At 47.2% G+C, this 17937-nt stretch overlaps 1 protein-coding gene across 2 annotated transcripts in view; it reads right to left on the bottom strand.

Moving 5' to 3' along the window:
* SDHAF3 (succinate dehydrogenase complex assembly factor 3) overlaps nt 1-8247 on the bottom strand; it is a 48166-nt gene extending 39919 nt beyond the window's left edge. Inside the window, exons 1-2 of one of the 2 annotated variants that reach the window (XM_066584777.1) lie at nt 8166-8247; nt 76-259 (exon numbers count right to left, since the gene is read on the bottom strand). In XM_066584777.1, the coding sequence (XP_066440874.1) occupies nt 76-246 (171 nt within the window). In that variant the 5' untranslated portion in view covers nt 247-259; nt 8166-8247. Of the gene's footprint in view, nt 1-75; nt 284-8165 lie in introns of both variants that reach the window. The other variant, XM_066584778.1, reaches the window with a different exon arrangement.
* Nucleotides 8248-17937: the final 9690 nt, after the last annotated feature.

Below are 17937 nucleotides of genomic sequence, written 5' to 3'. Positions count from 1 at the left end.
TAACGTTATACAATAGTTATGCTTAACTTATGAAACACTGAACTACCCCTTTAATAAGCGCACAGTCGCCAGTACCTCCCATTCCTTCATGAAGAGTTTGGCTTCAGCTGGACCAACGTTCTTGTGTCGCTTAAACTCGTCTTTCACGTATTGATCTCCAAGAGCTTTGAGGTGGAGCGGTAATGTGCGGTGCAGCATGAAGATCTTCTTGTACAGAGCTCTCACCTGGGAGACGTGGGAGGACATCCCCGGCGCAGATCTTTGGACAACACAAGAGCCGAGGCTAAAGAGACAGTACACTGATCACAAAGACAGACATGACTTAGGGTGCTTTTACATGGACTTATAGAATAGTCGGACAAGTAATCGCTCAACAAAGTGATTACAGAAAACTGCCGTCCTGTGGAAATACGGGACCCGAGTCCGAAAAAAAAAAAAAAAAAAAATCAAGCAATGAAAGGCCTGAGTAAGCAGACTCATGCATCACTACCTGTCTATTCTTAATGGAGGGAGGCAGAAGAGATCTTTGGCGCTACGCCTCCATTAGTGAGCAATCATCACTCCTGTGTCGAAGTACAGGAGCCATAACACTGTGCAACACAATTTTTGTAACAGACGAGCAGATAGGCGGCTTATAGTAACTTTAGTGCACTGAATTCAAATAGGAGATCCGCTTTTTTACTGCCACGTAAGGTTTTCCAGTTATGGGGAATAATGTCATCCAAGTGCCGTTGTACTTTATTTTTTGGAAATCCACTCAGTTCTCAATTAACCTTGCTTAATAAAAAAAAAAAAAAAAAGTGATTGCGCAACTATTTTGCAAAGACTGTTACACACCGCGCGCTGACTGAACACTATAAGGGAGGACACCCACTTGCGTTTTTTTTCTCCACTGCGCTGCGAGAGTAAAGGAAAAGTCTCGCAGCGCAGTGCGAGAAAAAAACCATCAACAAGCCAGGATATCGCCAGTCTTTTCAATGGGGCCAGCGGCAGCAGCGCTAGCCTCATTGAAAAGAAACGGAGAATGCCGGGGACTTCTGCCACAGCTGTGACAGCTGTGGCAGGAGTTTCCTTCACCCCCACGGGGACCGCGGGGATGAAAGAAAGTGCTGGACAGCAGTGTCGGGGAGCCAGCCAGAGGACGCGTCTGAGCAGCAGAGAGGGGAGTAATTTTTTTACCACTTATTAATGATTTTCAGGGAAGGGCTTATATTTCAAGCCCCTCCCCGATAATCATACTGCGGGACTTGCCAGAAAGCACTGCTTTCAATGGGATCGACAGCAATGGGATATCATTCTGCACTTTTGCCACAGCCGTCACAGCTGTGGCAGAAGTCCGCGGCATTCTCCATTTCTTTTCAATGGGGCTAGCGCTGCTGCCGCTGGCCCCGTTGAAAACACTAGCGATATGTCGGTTGTATTTCGGCGTCTTTCTTGTGCTGTGAGGTGAGATTTTTTATGTGCTCCCGCAGCGCAAGAAAGAAAATATCGCCAGTGGGTGTGCACCCTAAAGGTAGGTTTATGTAACATATAGGTGATGTTTCCATGTGGTGGAAACACTACGGATCATCACCAGTAAGCTGTAATTAATAAACTGTGTTTTTACAGGTCATTGGTCAGACTAAATAAAAGAGTAAAAATCATAAAACAAAAATACATGTTTGGTATCGCTGCGTCCGTAAAAGTCCAACCTATCAAAGTAACGCATTATTTACCCCACACAGTGAACGTCGTCCGAAAAAAAAATTAAGAACACCAGAAATGCGCTTTTTTGGTCATTCTGTCTCCAAGAAAAAATGCAATAAAAAAAGTGATCAAAAAGTCGTATGTATTCCAAAATGGTACTAACACAAACTACAGGACGTCCCGCAAGAAATGAGCCCTTGTACAACTATGTGGACGGAAACATAAAAAAGTTATTGCGCGCAGAAGATGGCAGCAGAAAATTATTTTAAAAAAATTAAATGTCTGAAAAAAATAAAAGTAGTACAGCAAAAAAAAAAAAACACGACATAAGTTTGGTATTGTAGTAACCGTACTGACCCATAGAATAAAGTTATCAGGTCATTTTTGTTGCAGTTTGTGCGCCGTAGAGACAAGACGCACTGAAAGATGGAGGAATTTTGTTTTTTTGTTTTTTTTCATTTTACTCCACTTAGAACTTTGTAAAAGTTTTTCAGTACATTATATGGTACTTTAAATAGCACCATTGAAAAATACAACTCGTCCCGCAAAAAACAAGCCCTTATACAGCGAAGTCGATGGATAAATAAAGGAGTTACGATTTTTTATAACAAAAAAAAAAATGCTTGGCCACTAAGGGGTTAAATACCCTGACCATGAGACGTGCGGCTAGTATTCGGTCTTACCAGTGGAATCAGCGGGTTTTAATTTTACAGAAACCTATCAATTACTTTCTGTTACGAAAATTTTTTTTTACATTTGTTGCGCAGTGTAATTGTTGGAACGGCTGTTGGGCGCTTAAAGGGGCCAGAATTCCAAGTAAAGGTGATAACTTGCTTTTTGGTGACTGTCAAGACGTCATTAATCATGAGAATAGGGATCCCATGTCCCCTATTCTCCTTACTGCACACCTTGCATTGAGAAGGAGAATAAATGGAGTGACTGTTGCGCAAGCGTAATGGCGCTCCATTAGTTTTCAATGAGACTGGGGGATTGCCGAGCGGCAAGCACTCGGTTATTTCCGTCAGCCCCTCTGAAATGAATGGAGAGCAGATTGCCCATGCTCAACCAGCGCTCCTTTCACTGTGACATCACTGCAGGTGGGAGAAGAGGGGGACATGGGACCCTAGTTCTTGGGATCGGTGGGGGTCTCACGCTGTACCAATCTTCCATAGATGCCCATGTTGCTGCTTACACAAATTGCATGAAATACGCACACAAGAAAAATCGCATGCTCTATCCTGCTGCGTATTACGCGAGCGCACATGCCGAGATAGCGCATAGTGATTGGCGGCACGCAGCAAGTCCGCATGTCGCTCACATAGCGCTCTGCGAATTATGGCCGCGCTGTCACCTCTTATAAGGAGGTAATGTTACTTGGCCTTCACTGCTGTGTCGGAGCAGAAGAGCTGGTGCTTTGTGTTGGTAACAGTCTTAGCCAGAGACCGCGTCCTGGTGGTCCCCAGCAATATAGGGGCAACTGGGACTACGAGGGAACATAGCAGAGGCTTAGCTATAAGGCTGGGTTCACACGGGGCAGGCTTTCCGCACAAAAATTCCCCTGCGATCTTAAGCCCGAGACTAAGCAGCAAGGTGGACGATATTTGCAAAAATCTCGTTCACACGCTGTTGCCAAGCCGCGCGGAATTCAAAGCCGCGGCATGTCAAGTGTATCACCGTTTCCGCTGCAGGCTCTCTCCTCTTAATGGGGAGAGATGGCCGCAGCGGAATAAGCCGCTTTCAAAACCCACGCCGAATGTCTCGGGACTTCAGCTGCGGAAATCTCTCAGAATTTCCGTGCGGTCCCGTTACGGACGTTTTGCGAGATTTACACCCCGTGTGAACCCAGCCTAAAGGGTGGAGAACTAACTATTGCATCTAGGCCCTGAAGTGTAACGCCACTCTCAAGCATTTGTAAAAAAGATGCGTTTTACAAAATAATCTGATGAGGTCACGGCTCTTTTTTTCCCTCCGGTTGTATATCACGCAGCGTTAAAAACGCTGTAAAACCCTGTTAAAGTGCGTTTTACAGCATTAACCCCCCCCCCATTCATTTTAATGTAGGGTATCAAAAACGCCATGAAAAATAGAACATACAGCGTACAATTTAGCACGGGCTAAAACGCTCATCTGGGAGGCCCCACTGAAATAAATGGAGGCCGAGTGCAGTGTCTTTAGTGGGCGTTGAAAGCTTGCTAGACGCTGTAAAGAAAAAAAAAAAAAAAGACGCTTGCGAGAGAAAGCCCTGAGCCCGCTCTCACACACGCGATTTTTACCACGATTACCGCGGCATTTTGAACACTGCGGTAATCGTGGTACAACGCTGCCATCGATTTCAATAGGGCTGCGCAGACCTACATGCAAACTTAGAAAAAGCACTGTCTGCTCTATTTTAAGGCGTTTTCTCGCTTTTTACCGCACGTCGTCACGGTGGTGAGAATCAATATCACATTCACCTGTGTGACGTTAGCCTTGGGCCGCTCTCACACGTGGCGACGGCAAAATACGCCGATCAAAATCGTGATGTTCTGCCAACGTCATGTGCGAGAGTGGCCTAAGGCTAATTTCGCATGGGTGAGTGCGCTATCGGGGCGGTAATCACGGTCTGATATTACGCTTGCCAACATGCGATATCCGCGCGGACGTGAGGCGTTTTTCTATCAAAAATCGCCTTGCATCACTTTGGGGAATTGCGGAGTTTCTCCCATTGTTTACAATGTGGAAACATAGCATTGTACCACGTGCTCCTCGCACGCTGCGCGATGCTGCGCCGGCCCCGCTGAAAACAATGGGTGCTGCGATGCGAGAGCGCGGCCAGAGATAGAACATGCCGCGATTTGTTTCCCACATCGTAGTGCGGGGGAAAGAAAATTAATAAAAACTATATATAAAACATTGCTCATGTGTAGGACGCCACGGGGGATTTATGCGGGAAATACACGCATAAAACGTCGAAAATAGGACGTAAAATACGCGGTGCAAAAACACTATTTTGAGAGGCCCCACGCTGTGCAATGGGGAGCCGTCTGCTCTGGGGTGGGCCCATCTATATCCAGTGCATTCTGGGATGGCACAATGGGGGGCCTCTGCATTTGTGACTCGGAAGTCCTCGGATATCTCTCGCAGTCCAACTGAATAGAGCGGAAGCGCGCCTGTGCGACCACGACTTGTCCAGGCGGCTCTTCTCTGAATTCCTCCTAGCCGGACCAGCGATCAATAAGGGGCTGTTCACAAACGTATACAAACATACGCCATTTTAAGCATTCATGTACTTTTTAAAAATGTATATGTAAGACGATAGCCACACGTGTCTGTACACTCGTAACCATTTTTAACCCCTTGAGGACCAGGCTGTTTTGTACCTCAATGACGAAACACTTTTTAGGCATTTTACCCATCTGGTGGTTTTACTGCCCTATTTTTTCCCTTCAGTGGCGAAAATTATTTTTGCTGCGTTTTTTTCTCCGTGACATATAGGGTGACATTTTTAACATTTATAGTTCTTTGTTTAATTAGTATATTTACGCTAAAATAAAGTACGGGAATGGATTCTTCATTTTGTTTCGGACATTTTGATATATAATATGTATGGTTTTGGTTTACGGGGCGCATACGGCGACGGTTTTGGTTGGCGTCGGCTTTGGGTCATTTTCTTTTTTATGTACTGTATATGTTTTGATTTTATTCTGCAATTTTGTTTTACTTATTTATGTAATTATTCATTTTACTATCTATGTCCCCCATGACATCATGTAAGACCTCTGGGGGACAGTCACATGTTTTGTGGGGTTTTTTATTTGACACTTTTCCACTGTAGCTGGGGCATCCATAGGAGCCCTAGTAAGGCCTAGTGCCCACAGCCGTAAATTTACGTTGCTTGGTCCTTAAGGGGTTCAATTAAAGTGACCCTGCTGTACAGAAACAAAGATTGCTGAACCGCTTCTTTGGTTACCATACACTGGGTATTAGTGCAGTATGTCTCCACTGGAAGTATGGGTGGAGACATGGGTTGGCCGGGCTGAGTTACAGGGAATGCCCAGGTCACGCCCACAGGTGGGGATTGGTTGCCGCACACACACCTCCCCAGACACAGATGTACCAGCCATCCCCCTGACAGCTGACACATCTCACTGCCAGCCTACCATCTCCGCTACCGGCCCCTCCTATCACTCTTCCCGCCAGCCTCACCAAGCAGCACTAGCATCTCCACTCCCGTCCCCCACCCCACTCTCACTGCCCATGCTGCCCCTCCGAGCCACGCTGGCATCTCCGCTCCCATCCCCCACCAGGTCATAGACAGTCAGGGCTCACCCGCCATCACCTTCAGATTTGGCAGCTCGAGCAAGGAAGAAGGAGGATGGAGGCTGTTCACCACCGAGTCACCTCCGCTCCCATTCCCTGCCGGGGCTCATCCGCCTCCGCCTTCAAATTTGGCTGCTCGAGCAAGGAGGATGAGGAGGAGAATGTAGGCTGTTCAGCGGCAGGTAACCACCGCCGCTGTTCAGATTTGGCCGCTCTACCAGGGAGAAGGAGGAGGATGAAGGCTGTACAGCGCCGGCAAAGTAGCCAATCTGCAGCTGTGGCTGTGACCTGGACGTTCCCTGTACCTCAGCCCGGCCAACCCACGTCTCCACCCATACTTCTGGTGGAGACATACTGCACTATTACCTACCTGTACATTACTATGCATCACTAATCTAAGACACTATACACCTACTTTGATTGACCAATGCTGCTCACATGATCAGTGCTGGCCAGTCACATCAATATGTAGTGTCTACCAATACATACTAATGTACAGCGTGCATCAGGTAGTCAGAGAAGTGGTGCGGCCATTTTTGCTTCTCCCGCCCCGGAGTGTCGCTTTAAAGAATGCATATGATTTTCACTGTAAACTCTTTTTTCCTAATAACGTTTTGTAGTTGAGGACTTCTTTTTTCCTTTAAAGGGATTTACCAAGAAAGACTTCTGACCTATCCATGGAAGAGGTGATAAAAGACTGATTGGTGGGGGTCTCCGACCCCGAGATCAGGGGTCACGTGTCCTCCCTCTCGCTGCACCCCCTGCAGTGAAGTGGATATTGCTTGATGCAACAGCTGCGCATACGTAGTGCGGCTCCATACACTCTCGGTGGGGCTGAAATACTTGGAGCGGCCCCGCAAATGACGGCCTATCTCTGCAGGTGGGAGAAGCGACAGCGATGAGAAGAGCCAGACACGGGACCCCCATTTTCGGGATCGGCAGGGGTCTCAGCAGCGATGGATGCTTCCTGAACCTCGGGCGTTTTACTCCGAAAACGGTTGGCGTTTCAGAAGGAATAAACTTTGACTTGCAGCCGGTGGCGGCCGCAACGGTCTCTCCCCGCCTGCTGCACGATGACCGACGGCTCCCATCCCTGCTTGTGTAGAGGATGAGAGCGCTCAGCCTGCATGCTGCGAGCAGGCAGAGACCGTCGCGGCCGCCCCCGGGACTCAGCTGCAAGTCAAACGTCAAAGAAAAACGCCCGCGTTTCCATACGTTTTTTTTTTTATATCCTAGAAAAGCGTGGTACGCTACTGGAGAAGCCCGGCCCGATATCGCACTCGTCAGCCTGCGCTTCACCTGCAGACGTGCGGGGCCATTTTCAGACAAAGACGCCTCGCTTCTGTGAATTTCGGAACCTCACAGCCAATAGCGGATCAGAAGCGTTTGCCATTGATTTCAATATGAAATTGCCCGGCAGGCGAGGGTCATGTGATGTATTTCAAGTCCCATTGAAATCAATGGGCGATGCGTTCTGAGGAGCGCGAAAAAAATAGGACATGCCACGATTTTTTTTCCCCTCTCCACATCGCGGTGAGGGAAGACCTCGCTCATGTGTATGACTGTTTAACCCTTTGCAATCCCATTTTGGATTCAGGGTTTCCTAGGGGGCTTTCTCTTTCTGCCAGTACACAATGGCGCCATCTGCTGGCTAGAGCCAGTACTGTGGTATGTGACCTGCTGGAGAGGCCTCCAACAACAGAGCGGCCAGCAATATACAGTAAGAATACCCTGCCGGACGTCTTCCGACGTCAGAGCTGTACAGCCTTCAATCAGAATGTCTTTAGATGTCAGACAGTGGATTGGAAAGGGTTAAAGGAATGGAGTTTGTATTCGCACAAGTTTTGTGAGTCTCGCAAGGCAAAAAACTCGCGCGAGATCCTCGGCTGTGTGAAGGCGACCTAAGTGAGGTCAAACAGTCACATGGCTGTAATTCGCTGTGTGCCACTCAGGAGAGACAAGCTCGTGGCATACGTACTTGCTGCGTGCCGTCAATCACCATGCACTATCTTGGCGTGTATACGTGCCAAGCTAGAACATGCTGCAATTTGTTTTACACGCATATGTAGCCAGCAAGGCATGCCATACCATAACACACAGTGCAGACCACGTAAACATCCTGTAATGTAATGATACAGTGCTGCACATGCTACAATTACACAGCTATAAAAGAACCTTACCAGAAACGCGATTTATTCCTCTAAGTTTTGACCTCTGCGGACACCGTATCTCCGGCTGATAACATCATATGACCACGGAGGAGGCGACCGTCCACACACACAGGAAATAGCGGAGACGCCATCTTTATTGTGGGCTGAATGGGTGTAAGTAATATCACTAGCTGGCAGCAGATGTCGCTCCTGCACGTTGTGTGATGGTAGCGCTGCAGCCTATCAGTCTGTCGTCGTAGTAAGCGGAGTGGGAGAGGTATAGCACGTGATGCTCTGGGGGCTCCTTAGACCCACCACATTAGTAGTCCCTAACTTAACTGTTGTCTACGGTGGCATGCTGAGACTTCTAGTTCTCCAAGAGAAGCCACAAGTTTCCTGCTATAGTGTATTGTTTTTTCACCTCCGCTTTCCAGGACTGATATCTTAAGGTTTGCATACATGCGGCAACATGAGGGATTGTTTTTTGCCCTTGCAGTTTCTACAAACAGCTTTTTCATATAGTGCAGAGGTGTCGAACCTTTGGTGTCTCTGGGCAACATTGGAAGAAGAAGAAGAGTTGTCCTGGGCTGCACATAAAATACACAAACACTAACAATGCGGGGCATCATCCTCCACAGTCCTCCACACAGCCCCATCATCCTCCACTGTACTCAACACAACCCCCATCATCCTCCACAGTGCTCCACACAACCAGCATCATCCTCCACAGTCCTTTAAACAACTCGCATCATCCTCCACACAACCCCATCATCCTCCACAGTCCTCCACACAACCTGCATCATCCTTCACAGTCCTCCACACAACTCCATCATCCTCCACACAACCTGCATCATCCTTCACAGTCCTCCACACAACCTGCATCATCCTTCACAGTCCTCCACACAACTCCATCATCCTCCACACAACCTGCATCATCCTTCACAGTCCTCCACACAACCTGCATCATCCTTCACAGTCCTCCACACAACCCCATCATCCTCCACACAACCTGCATCATCCTTCACAGTCCTCCACACAACCTGCATCATCCTTCACAGTCCTCCACACAACCCCATCATCCTCCACACAACCCCCATCATCCTCCACAGTCCTCCACACAACCTGCATCATCCTCCACACAACTCCATCATCCTTCACAGTCCTCTAAACAACTTGCATCATCCTCCACACAACCTGCATCATCCTTCACAGTCCTCTAAACAACTTGCATCATCCTCCACAGTCCTCCACACAGCCCGCATAATCCTGTATGTCAGGTACCGCCTGTAGCCTCCTCCAGATACAGCCTGCCGCTGCCAGTTACCGCCTGTAGCAGCCTCCAGATACAGCCTGCCACTACCAGGTACCTCCTGTAGCCTCCTCTAGATACAGCCTGCCGCTGCCAGGTACCTCCTGTAGCTTCCTGTAGATACAGCATGCCGCTGCCAGGTACCTCCTGTAGCTTCCTGTAGATACAGCATGCCGCTGCCAGCTACTGCCTGTAGCCTCCTGTAGATACAGCCTGCCGCTGCCAGGTACCTCCTGTAGCTTCCTGTAGATACAGCCTGCCGCTACCAAGTACCTCCTGTAGCCTCCTCCAGATACAGCCTGCCGCTACCAGGTACCACCTGTAGCCTCCTCCAGATACAGCCTGCCGCTACCAGGTACCGCCTGTAGCCTCCTCCAGATACAGCCTGCCGCTGCCTGGTACCGTCTGTAGCGTTCTCCAGATTCAGCCTGTGCTGCATTCATAGCCATCCTGGCCGCCATATGGCCGCCTGCACACGGCAGAGCCAGATTCCATATCGGGAGCCCGCAGTGGAAGCGGAGCATGACAGCAGCGGTGTCTGTGTGTTCCTCTCTTTTCTTGTCTTCATCTTACAGCGGATAGACCCAGCGGCTCGCCATCAGACATGTGCAGTATAGTTTGATGATGCGGTATCTGTGACCTTTCTGAAATGTTAATCATGGACAGGCCATGGGTTGGATGGCTTCCACTGACTTCAATGGAAGCCATCCGCGCAGAATTCATGCAAAAATGGAGCATGCTGCAACTTTTCCTGCATCATCCTTCACAGTCCTCCAAACAACTTGCATCACCCTTACGGAAACCGCAATTGGTTTCTGCAAATGTGCAGGAAAAAGCATTTTTCTATAACATTCTATGGACGGTACTAGTTACGGAACCAGGGTGCAGTCACCCGCCGCAGATTCCGCAGCAAAAGTCCACCCGTGTGCAGGCGGCCTATCTATAAATATAAAGACGAAAGCCTTCACTGACTCACTCACTCACTCACTCACTCACTCACTGATTCACTGACTGACTCGCCACTAATTCTCCCACTTCCCGATGTCGTAGAAACATGAAATTTGGCACAAGCATTGATTATGTCATAAATAGGAAAAGTTAATGGGTCCCAACTCGATTATTCAATTCTATGCGCAAAAGAATTAGCGTCCAAATTTTACGTACGGAATCTAATTCTCTCACTTCCTGATGTCCTTTTATATGAAGGAAACATCGCATGGTTACCTCCACGTGGTGTTTCCTGGGTAACGCAGAGAACTATGCAAAATGGTGAACATATGTTTTTCCTCGGTATCTCTAAAGTAACCACGACTTCATAAGATTTTTTCGTGTGAACACCAGATTAACACCAGAACCAAATTAACTTGGGCGAAGCCGGTTATATCAGCTAGTATGGTATAAAAACAGGGTAGTAGATCTGTAGTGTTTGGGCAACGGAGAGCCGAACAGATCTGCCTTATGACGGAAGCAAATGGACTCCATTGACTGAAACAGAGTCCGTTCAGTATCCGTTTGGCATTTTATAGGACGAAATAGCGCCGCATGTAGCACTATTTTCTGCATTTTAACAGAATGCACCGCCCGAGGTTCCCAGTGGAAGCTTATGTGAACAGACCTTTTCTAATATAATGTAATTAGGAGTTCTGAGCCTCGGCCTCAATGTATGCCTCCTATACGTTATCACCGCTCCATCCTGCAAATAGTAGCTCATGAAGGGCATGTGATGCAACCCTGTCCATCAGCACCCTGCACTCTGTTCCTGCACCAGTTTCCTGCCTGTTCGGACATGCATCCAGGGGGAAAAAGTGGCGTACGTTGTCCCCATGTATAGGAATATGCGAGGGCACATATCACTGCATGTACAGCGTCCAAGGAGCGAACCCACAGCCGAGCAGATGGCGGGGTAGAGAGACACCTTGTCACGGGGCTCTACCATCTCCTCCCCTGGGGGTAGCTGAGAACCCAACCACATTACCACTGGGGGAGATCACAGGGGTAGCAACCGGGGGTTACCTGTAGTCCAATTATTACTCGTCACGCCACCGTTCCATCCTCTGTGGTCGATCTCTCTGATGTAATAATGTAGTCCACACACAGGGTAACTTTCTGAATAAGAACTGGGAACGTCCGATTCTGTCCGTTTACTGAAAACTCTTGAACTTAGATACAAATAAACAGTCTTTGTACAGAAACAGCAAGTCATAGTGGTGCAACTGGGAGGATTCTCGGGGCATCTGGATAATCCACAGTCCAAGTTATCTGTGAAATTCCTCTCCCAGCAAACTCTCTCTTTACCAGGAAACACACTCTCTCTTCTTCTCGCTGTGAAGTGGTTTGTCCTTCTCAGTAGCAGCAAATTGGTTGAGATTTTTAAGATCTTGTCCACAGGCTGTGAAAAAAAAATAGACTCAGCGCCTGTACACACCGGCACTTTCAGGTATGTGACAAACGTACATGAAAAAAAAGTAAAAATATATGCATTTTAGGCCGCTTCCACACAGGAAATTTTCTTGCGTGATTTTGTTGCAACGCGGTAGTGCTACAAATCGTACATATGTAGCGTCCTTGCTTTCCTATGGGTTCTTCCACACAAGCGATGTTTTGTAGCCTGTGACATTGCGAGACTACAAATCGCGGCATGCTCTATAGAGCCACAACTCGCGATTTTTTTGTAGCCCATGTTTCCCTATGAACCCTTCCTTTGTGTTGCATCGCATTGCACAAAAACGCACTTTCGTACGGTGCGATGCAATTTTAACAGTAGATAATGCTATTGTCAAAGCCTAAAATAAGCCCTATGTGCCTCAAAAAAAAAAAAAGAAATCATCACATGTCAGGCTCCGGTGCGCGGTTCCTCTTCAGCCCCGGCTCCTCTCCCCCCCCCCCCCCCCCCCCCCGATGTTTAGTCCTCTGCCAGCCCTTCCTGGATTGGAAGTGGAAATCCCGCCTCCAGGAAGGGCTGGCTGTGATTGGTTCTAGAGCTCTGCTGTGATTGGCTGAGCCAGCGCTCAAGAACCAATCACAGGAAGCTCTTCCTGGAGGTGAGGATTTCAATCTCCAATCTAGAAAGGGCTGGCAGAAGACCCAGACCGGAGCCTGACTATGCCTGAGAGGTGATATTTTTTTCTTTTGATGCACTTAGGGCTTATTTTTGGGGAATATTTAACACCCCCCCCCCCCCCCATCCCGAAAATCTCATCAAAAGAGCCCATCACGCGACTTTGTAGCGGCACAAATTTGTGATTAAGCCTGGGTTCACACAGGGCGCATTTGCTGCGGTTCTGCCGCGGTTTGCCGTTGCATATCCGCACTGTGGCAAAACCGCTGTGTTTGCAGTGCAATGCAGCACAAATGTGTTTGGGCAAAAAGCTGTTCTCACAGGACGGATTTTTTCCGCACAGCCGCAGTGCGGAAATGCAGCTGCGGCGCAGTTTTTCAAGACGCAGCATGTCCATTCTTTTGACTTTTCCGCAGCGCTTTTTTTGTCCATAGACCCCTATGGACGCTGCAAAATCCGCACCAAAATATGCTGCAAATGTAAAAAAGCGCTGCGGAAAAAAACGCTTGTAGATTTTCTGCGCGGAAAATACGCAAGAAAATACGCAAGACAAAAAAACCCCTTTGAAACGGTTTTGCCGCAGAAGCTGTTCTTTTGCGGCAAAACCGCAATGGAAAAAACGCAACAAATCCGCCCTGTGTGAACCCAGCCTTACTGTGAGAAACTGCAGTGATATCACACAGAACACAGATGCGATATCACTGCGACTTTCTCATGGCGCTATCGTTGTCGCTTGTGTGGTAGCTGCCTTAAACATACATTTATATTTTTACAATCCTATATGCAGTATACGTTTTGATCTGTTTTTTTCTTTATATGAAATACTCTTTCTAATAAAGTTTTACAGCCTTAGGGTGGATTCAGACGACCGTATATCAGCTCGGTTTTCACGCCGATATACGATGTCCTCATCTGCAGGGGGGGAGGATGGAAGAGCCAGGAGCAGGAACTGAGCTCCCGCTCCCTCTCCACTCCCTCTACGCCCCTCTGCACTATTTGCAATGAAAGGAGGCGGGACGGGGCGGGGCTAAGTTCCGCGAATTAGCCCCGCCTCTGTCCCGCCTCTCCCCATTGCAAATAGTGCAGAGGGGTGGAGAGGAGGCAGAGAGCTCAGAGCACTGCTCCCGACTCTTCCAGCCCCCCCCCCCCTCCTGCAGAGAGAGACGATGTATATCGGCTGGGCATGAAAACCGAGCTGATATATGGTGGTCTGAACCAAGCCTAACACTTTTATTTCCTTGATCACAAAAAATGTACATGTAGCCCTACCGTTCCATACATTTTCCATTGACTGCAATTAAGAAAAAAAAAACATACAGTGAAGTAATTAAGTGCTTGACCTCTTGCTGACTTTGTAAGTTTGCCCGCTGTCAAAGACATGAACAGTCTATAATTTTTTAGGGTAGGTTAATTTTAACAGTGAGAGATAGAATATCCCCAAAAAATCCACAAAATCACATTGTCTAAATTATATATATTTATTTGCATTTTGCACAGAGAAATAAGTATTTGACCCCCTACCAACTATTAAGAGTTCAGGCTCCTCCTGACCAGTTAGGCGATCCTAATTAACTCATTACCTGCATTAAAGACAGCTGACTTAAATGGTCACCTGTATAAAAGACTCAATTATTCAGTCAGACTCTAACCTCTACAACATGGGCAAGACCAAAGAGCTTTCTTAGGCTTCTTTCATTGGATTCCAATGCATCAGATCTAGAGATGAGCGAGCATACTCGCTAAGGGCAATTACTTGAACGAGCATTGCCCTTAGCGGGTACCTGCCTGCTCGGAAGAAAAGATTCGGCTGCCAGCGGCGGGGGAGAGCGGGGAGGAACGGAGGGGGGATCTCTCTCTCCCTCTTTCCCCCCTGCTCACTGCCGCAACTCACCTGTCACCCGCACCGGCAGCCGAACCTTTTCTTCCGAACGGGGAGATCCTTGCTAAGGACAATGCTCGATCGAGTAATTGTCCTCAGCTAGTATGCTCGCTCATCTCTAATCAGATCACATGGGCGTATTACTGAGACGTTAAAGCGCCCGGCAAGGCCAATATAGTGCCGGGCGTTTTTACGTCGCGCCCAAAAGATAGTCCTGGAACTATCTTTTGGGCCGGAATACGTCTGACGCTGCATGGGCTCCTATGGGAGCCCATAGCAGTGGCCGTAGGTGGAAGGGAGTTTAGCAGCATGGCTGCTAAACTCCCTCCCTCTGCTCTCTTCCCCCCCGTGCAGGCTCACCTCTCGTCTCCTCCTTGCTCGTTCTGTACAATGGAGGGGGAGGTCCTCGTGCTGGTCTCCATCGCTGCTGCAGGCTGCCGCGTCCTCCTTCAAGCCAACAGAGCAGTTCTTTCTTGAAGCAGGGCTTAAATACCCCGTCTCCAGGAAGCTAATGCTCTGATTGGTTAATTCGAACTCCGCGTCAGCCAATGAGAGCCGGCTCTGGATTAACCAATCACAGCCATTCAATGACATCATTGAATGGCGGTGATCGGATTAACCAATCAGAGCATTAGCTTTCCGGAAGCGGGGCATTGAAGCTCCGCTTCCAGCAAGAACTGCTCTGTCGGCTTGAAGGAGGATGCGGCAGCCTGCAGCAGCGATGGAGACCAGCGCGAGGACCGGAATGTCGGCTGTAGGTGAGTATTGTTTTTTTTTTTATACATGTAGCCTAGCTTGGGCTTATTTTTGCGGGAGAGCTTATATTTCAAGCCTCCCCCCAAAATCGAGGTAGATCTTATAATCGGGGTAGGCCTTACTATCGGGGAAACATGGTAGTATACCCAAGTCTTTTTCACATGTGCTGCTGTTTAGCCCAATTCCTCCCATTCTGTATGTGCTTTCTTCATTTTTCTTGCCTAGATGTAAGACTAGGCATTTCTCCTTGGTAAATACCATTCTGTTAGTCGCTGCCGACTGTGCAAGCTTTTCTAGATCTTGCTGAATACTCTCTCTTACCTAGTATAAGTTATCCCTGCTAGCTTTGTGTCGTCAGCTAATTTGATCAGTTTCCCATCAATTCCCTCCTTCAGATCATTTGGGTCTAGGACAGAGCCTTGTGGTACCCCACTTGATACATTCTTCCACTTGGATGTGCAGCCATTTATGACCACTCTTTGAGTACGATCACTCAGCCAGTTGTGAATCCACCTAACAGTTGCCTTGTCAATCCCATATTTGGTCACTTTTTCAATAAGTATGGTATGAGATACTTTGTCAAATGCTTTACTAAGGTCAAGATATGCTATGTATATACTACTAATATCTACCGCATTTCCCTGATCAACCCAGTCAGTGATTCTGTCATAGAAGGAAAATAGATGTAGTTTGACTATATTTAACCCATTAAAGCCTATGGATCTGTGATATGCTGCGTTCCTATCTGTATTTTCGACAAAAAACACCTACGTTTCACAGATGAACATATGCCAGTCTGAACAGGCCATAAACCAGTGCGGAAATTGAGATGTATTTTGCGCTGTGGATTTACTGCAAATTCTCTGCTGTAGAGGTAAACATACTCCCATAATACTGCTCAAAGGTCTGGCCATACCAATACTATGGGACCTGGAAAGCCCAAGGTCCTGACGCCCTCCTACAAACATGTAGTTTCCAATTCCTTTTCTCCCCATTGCCCCCTGCTGAATGATTCTTATGGTACCCGTATTAACAGATACTTTACAATGGACACTTAAGAAAGGCATACTAGTGCCAGGTCCTTCTTCTGCCACGTTCTGCAGTACTACTGTTTTTTTTTTTTATTTCACACTTTTCCACTAACTTGGGCATCTATGGGAGCCCCAGTTACTGTAGAAACCATCCCCCTAGTATGACAGTAGTCACTGGCAGAGCTTTAATTCCATGCTGTATTTTTATGATTGTCCAGGATTAAAGCCCAGCACTTGGTCCTTATCGGGTTAATATTTGCAATGGGGCCCCTCACTTCCAAGTACGTTTATGGGAAATATAATCTGTATGATATTGCAAAAAAATCAGATGACCATTACACAGGAAGAGCTCAATTATTTGGTCACATGTCTGACAAGGAGGTGGAGCTAAACTGTTGCGTGTCTCCAAGGGCAACTAGCAAACTTTTGAAAGCAGTCGCTATGCATACCAATGGAGAATATGACATAAAATAACTTAAAATCGGTCCAAAAACAGTAAAGTATTCGGAACGTTGCTCAACTCGTACTGTAGATTAATCCCGTGAAAAGTTGTTGAAAGAGGAATTACTCTTTAATAATGTAAGTCATAATTATTATCCTTTCAATAAAAACTTACTGAAAAGCGTTCTGAACTCCGGCCAATGTAATCACATCACGACATCTCGTTAATTACAGATTCTATTAAACCCGTCCGATCAGGACTGAACGTGTAATTACGGCTAAGTACCTGGATCTGCAGGATTTCCCCGTCACAAAACAAACAAAAACTTGGTAAAAACCGATATTGCAATCCGATCTCAATCTTACAGCAGCGACATAAAAGCGCAAGTAACACATTGGGACTGTTGTATGGCTGCCATCACCCCCCATCTCCCCCTTCCCCGTGCCTCGTGACTTCTCCCCAACATATCACCTACGTAAATACAATTCGGTGCAGAATACTCTTTTCTTTGCAGATATTTGCTTCTGAGCCAAGAAAAATTGTAAACTAGCCTTTTTACTCGCCGCTTAAAAGCTTAGCTAAATCATGCTAAGCCCCGGGCTACATGCTAAAGCTTCCACCTCCCTTCCTCCCTCCCGCAGGTTCCCTTTACTTGGAAACGCCAGGTGACGAACCAGGACAAATCTCATAGAGGATGACCCAACTTTACAAGAGCTATGACCCACTAATCTATTTCCACAGTGATAGCTCTTTCTTATACCATAAGGAGATTTGCCATTCTGGAGTCTGGGAAAGCTGGGTGACAACCTCTGTGAAGTTGTAATGGCAGCCATATTGGTTAGCACTCAGCTTTCCCCAAAACTGATCTAATTAGAATGAAAGGCGTTGGACCAAAATGTCAAATTACCCCTGTTATCGGACCACACCAGTAGCAATCTGATTACCTCGTTGCCAGGTACAAAATTGGTAGATATGGAAGCCCATGATGAGAAGATTGCTAGCAGTATCTATTAAAAACACGAAAACCTTTGTGCTATAGCAGATGCTTCTAATGGGAACGCACAGAGAATTCTATTTAATTGAAGACATTACACGTTCTTATACAGAAATAGAGAGAGGGTGTTATCATACAAAGGTTACTATTACAAAGGTTACAAAGAGATCATAAGGCTTATTGACATCTACAAAAGTCTCAAAGCTCTTACGGCTCATCTAGACAAGGAAATAGCTGTAGTCAGGGTATTGTTATCTCATTATAATCTATTTCTGTTGACTAACTATGTCTTTATGTTAACATAGTTTAGTATTGCTATTTTTCCTGTTGACT

This window comes from Eleutherodactylus coqui, chromosome 12, assembly GCF_035609145.1.
Source record: "Eleutherodactylus coqui strain aEleCoq1 chromosome 12, aEleCoq1.hap1, whole genome shotgun sequence".
Taxonomy (NCBI): Eukaryota; Metazoa; Chordata; class Amphibia; order Anura; family Eleutherodactylidae; genus Eleutherodactylus; species Eleutherodactylus coqui.
Note: the sequence above shows the minus strand (reverse complement) of the source record. Positions and strands in the feature narration are given on the sequence as shown.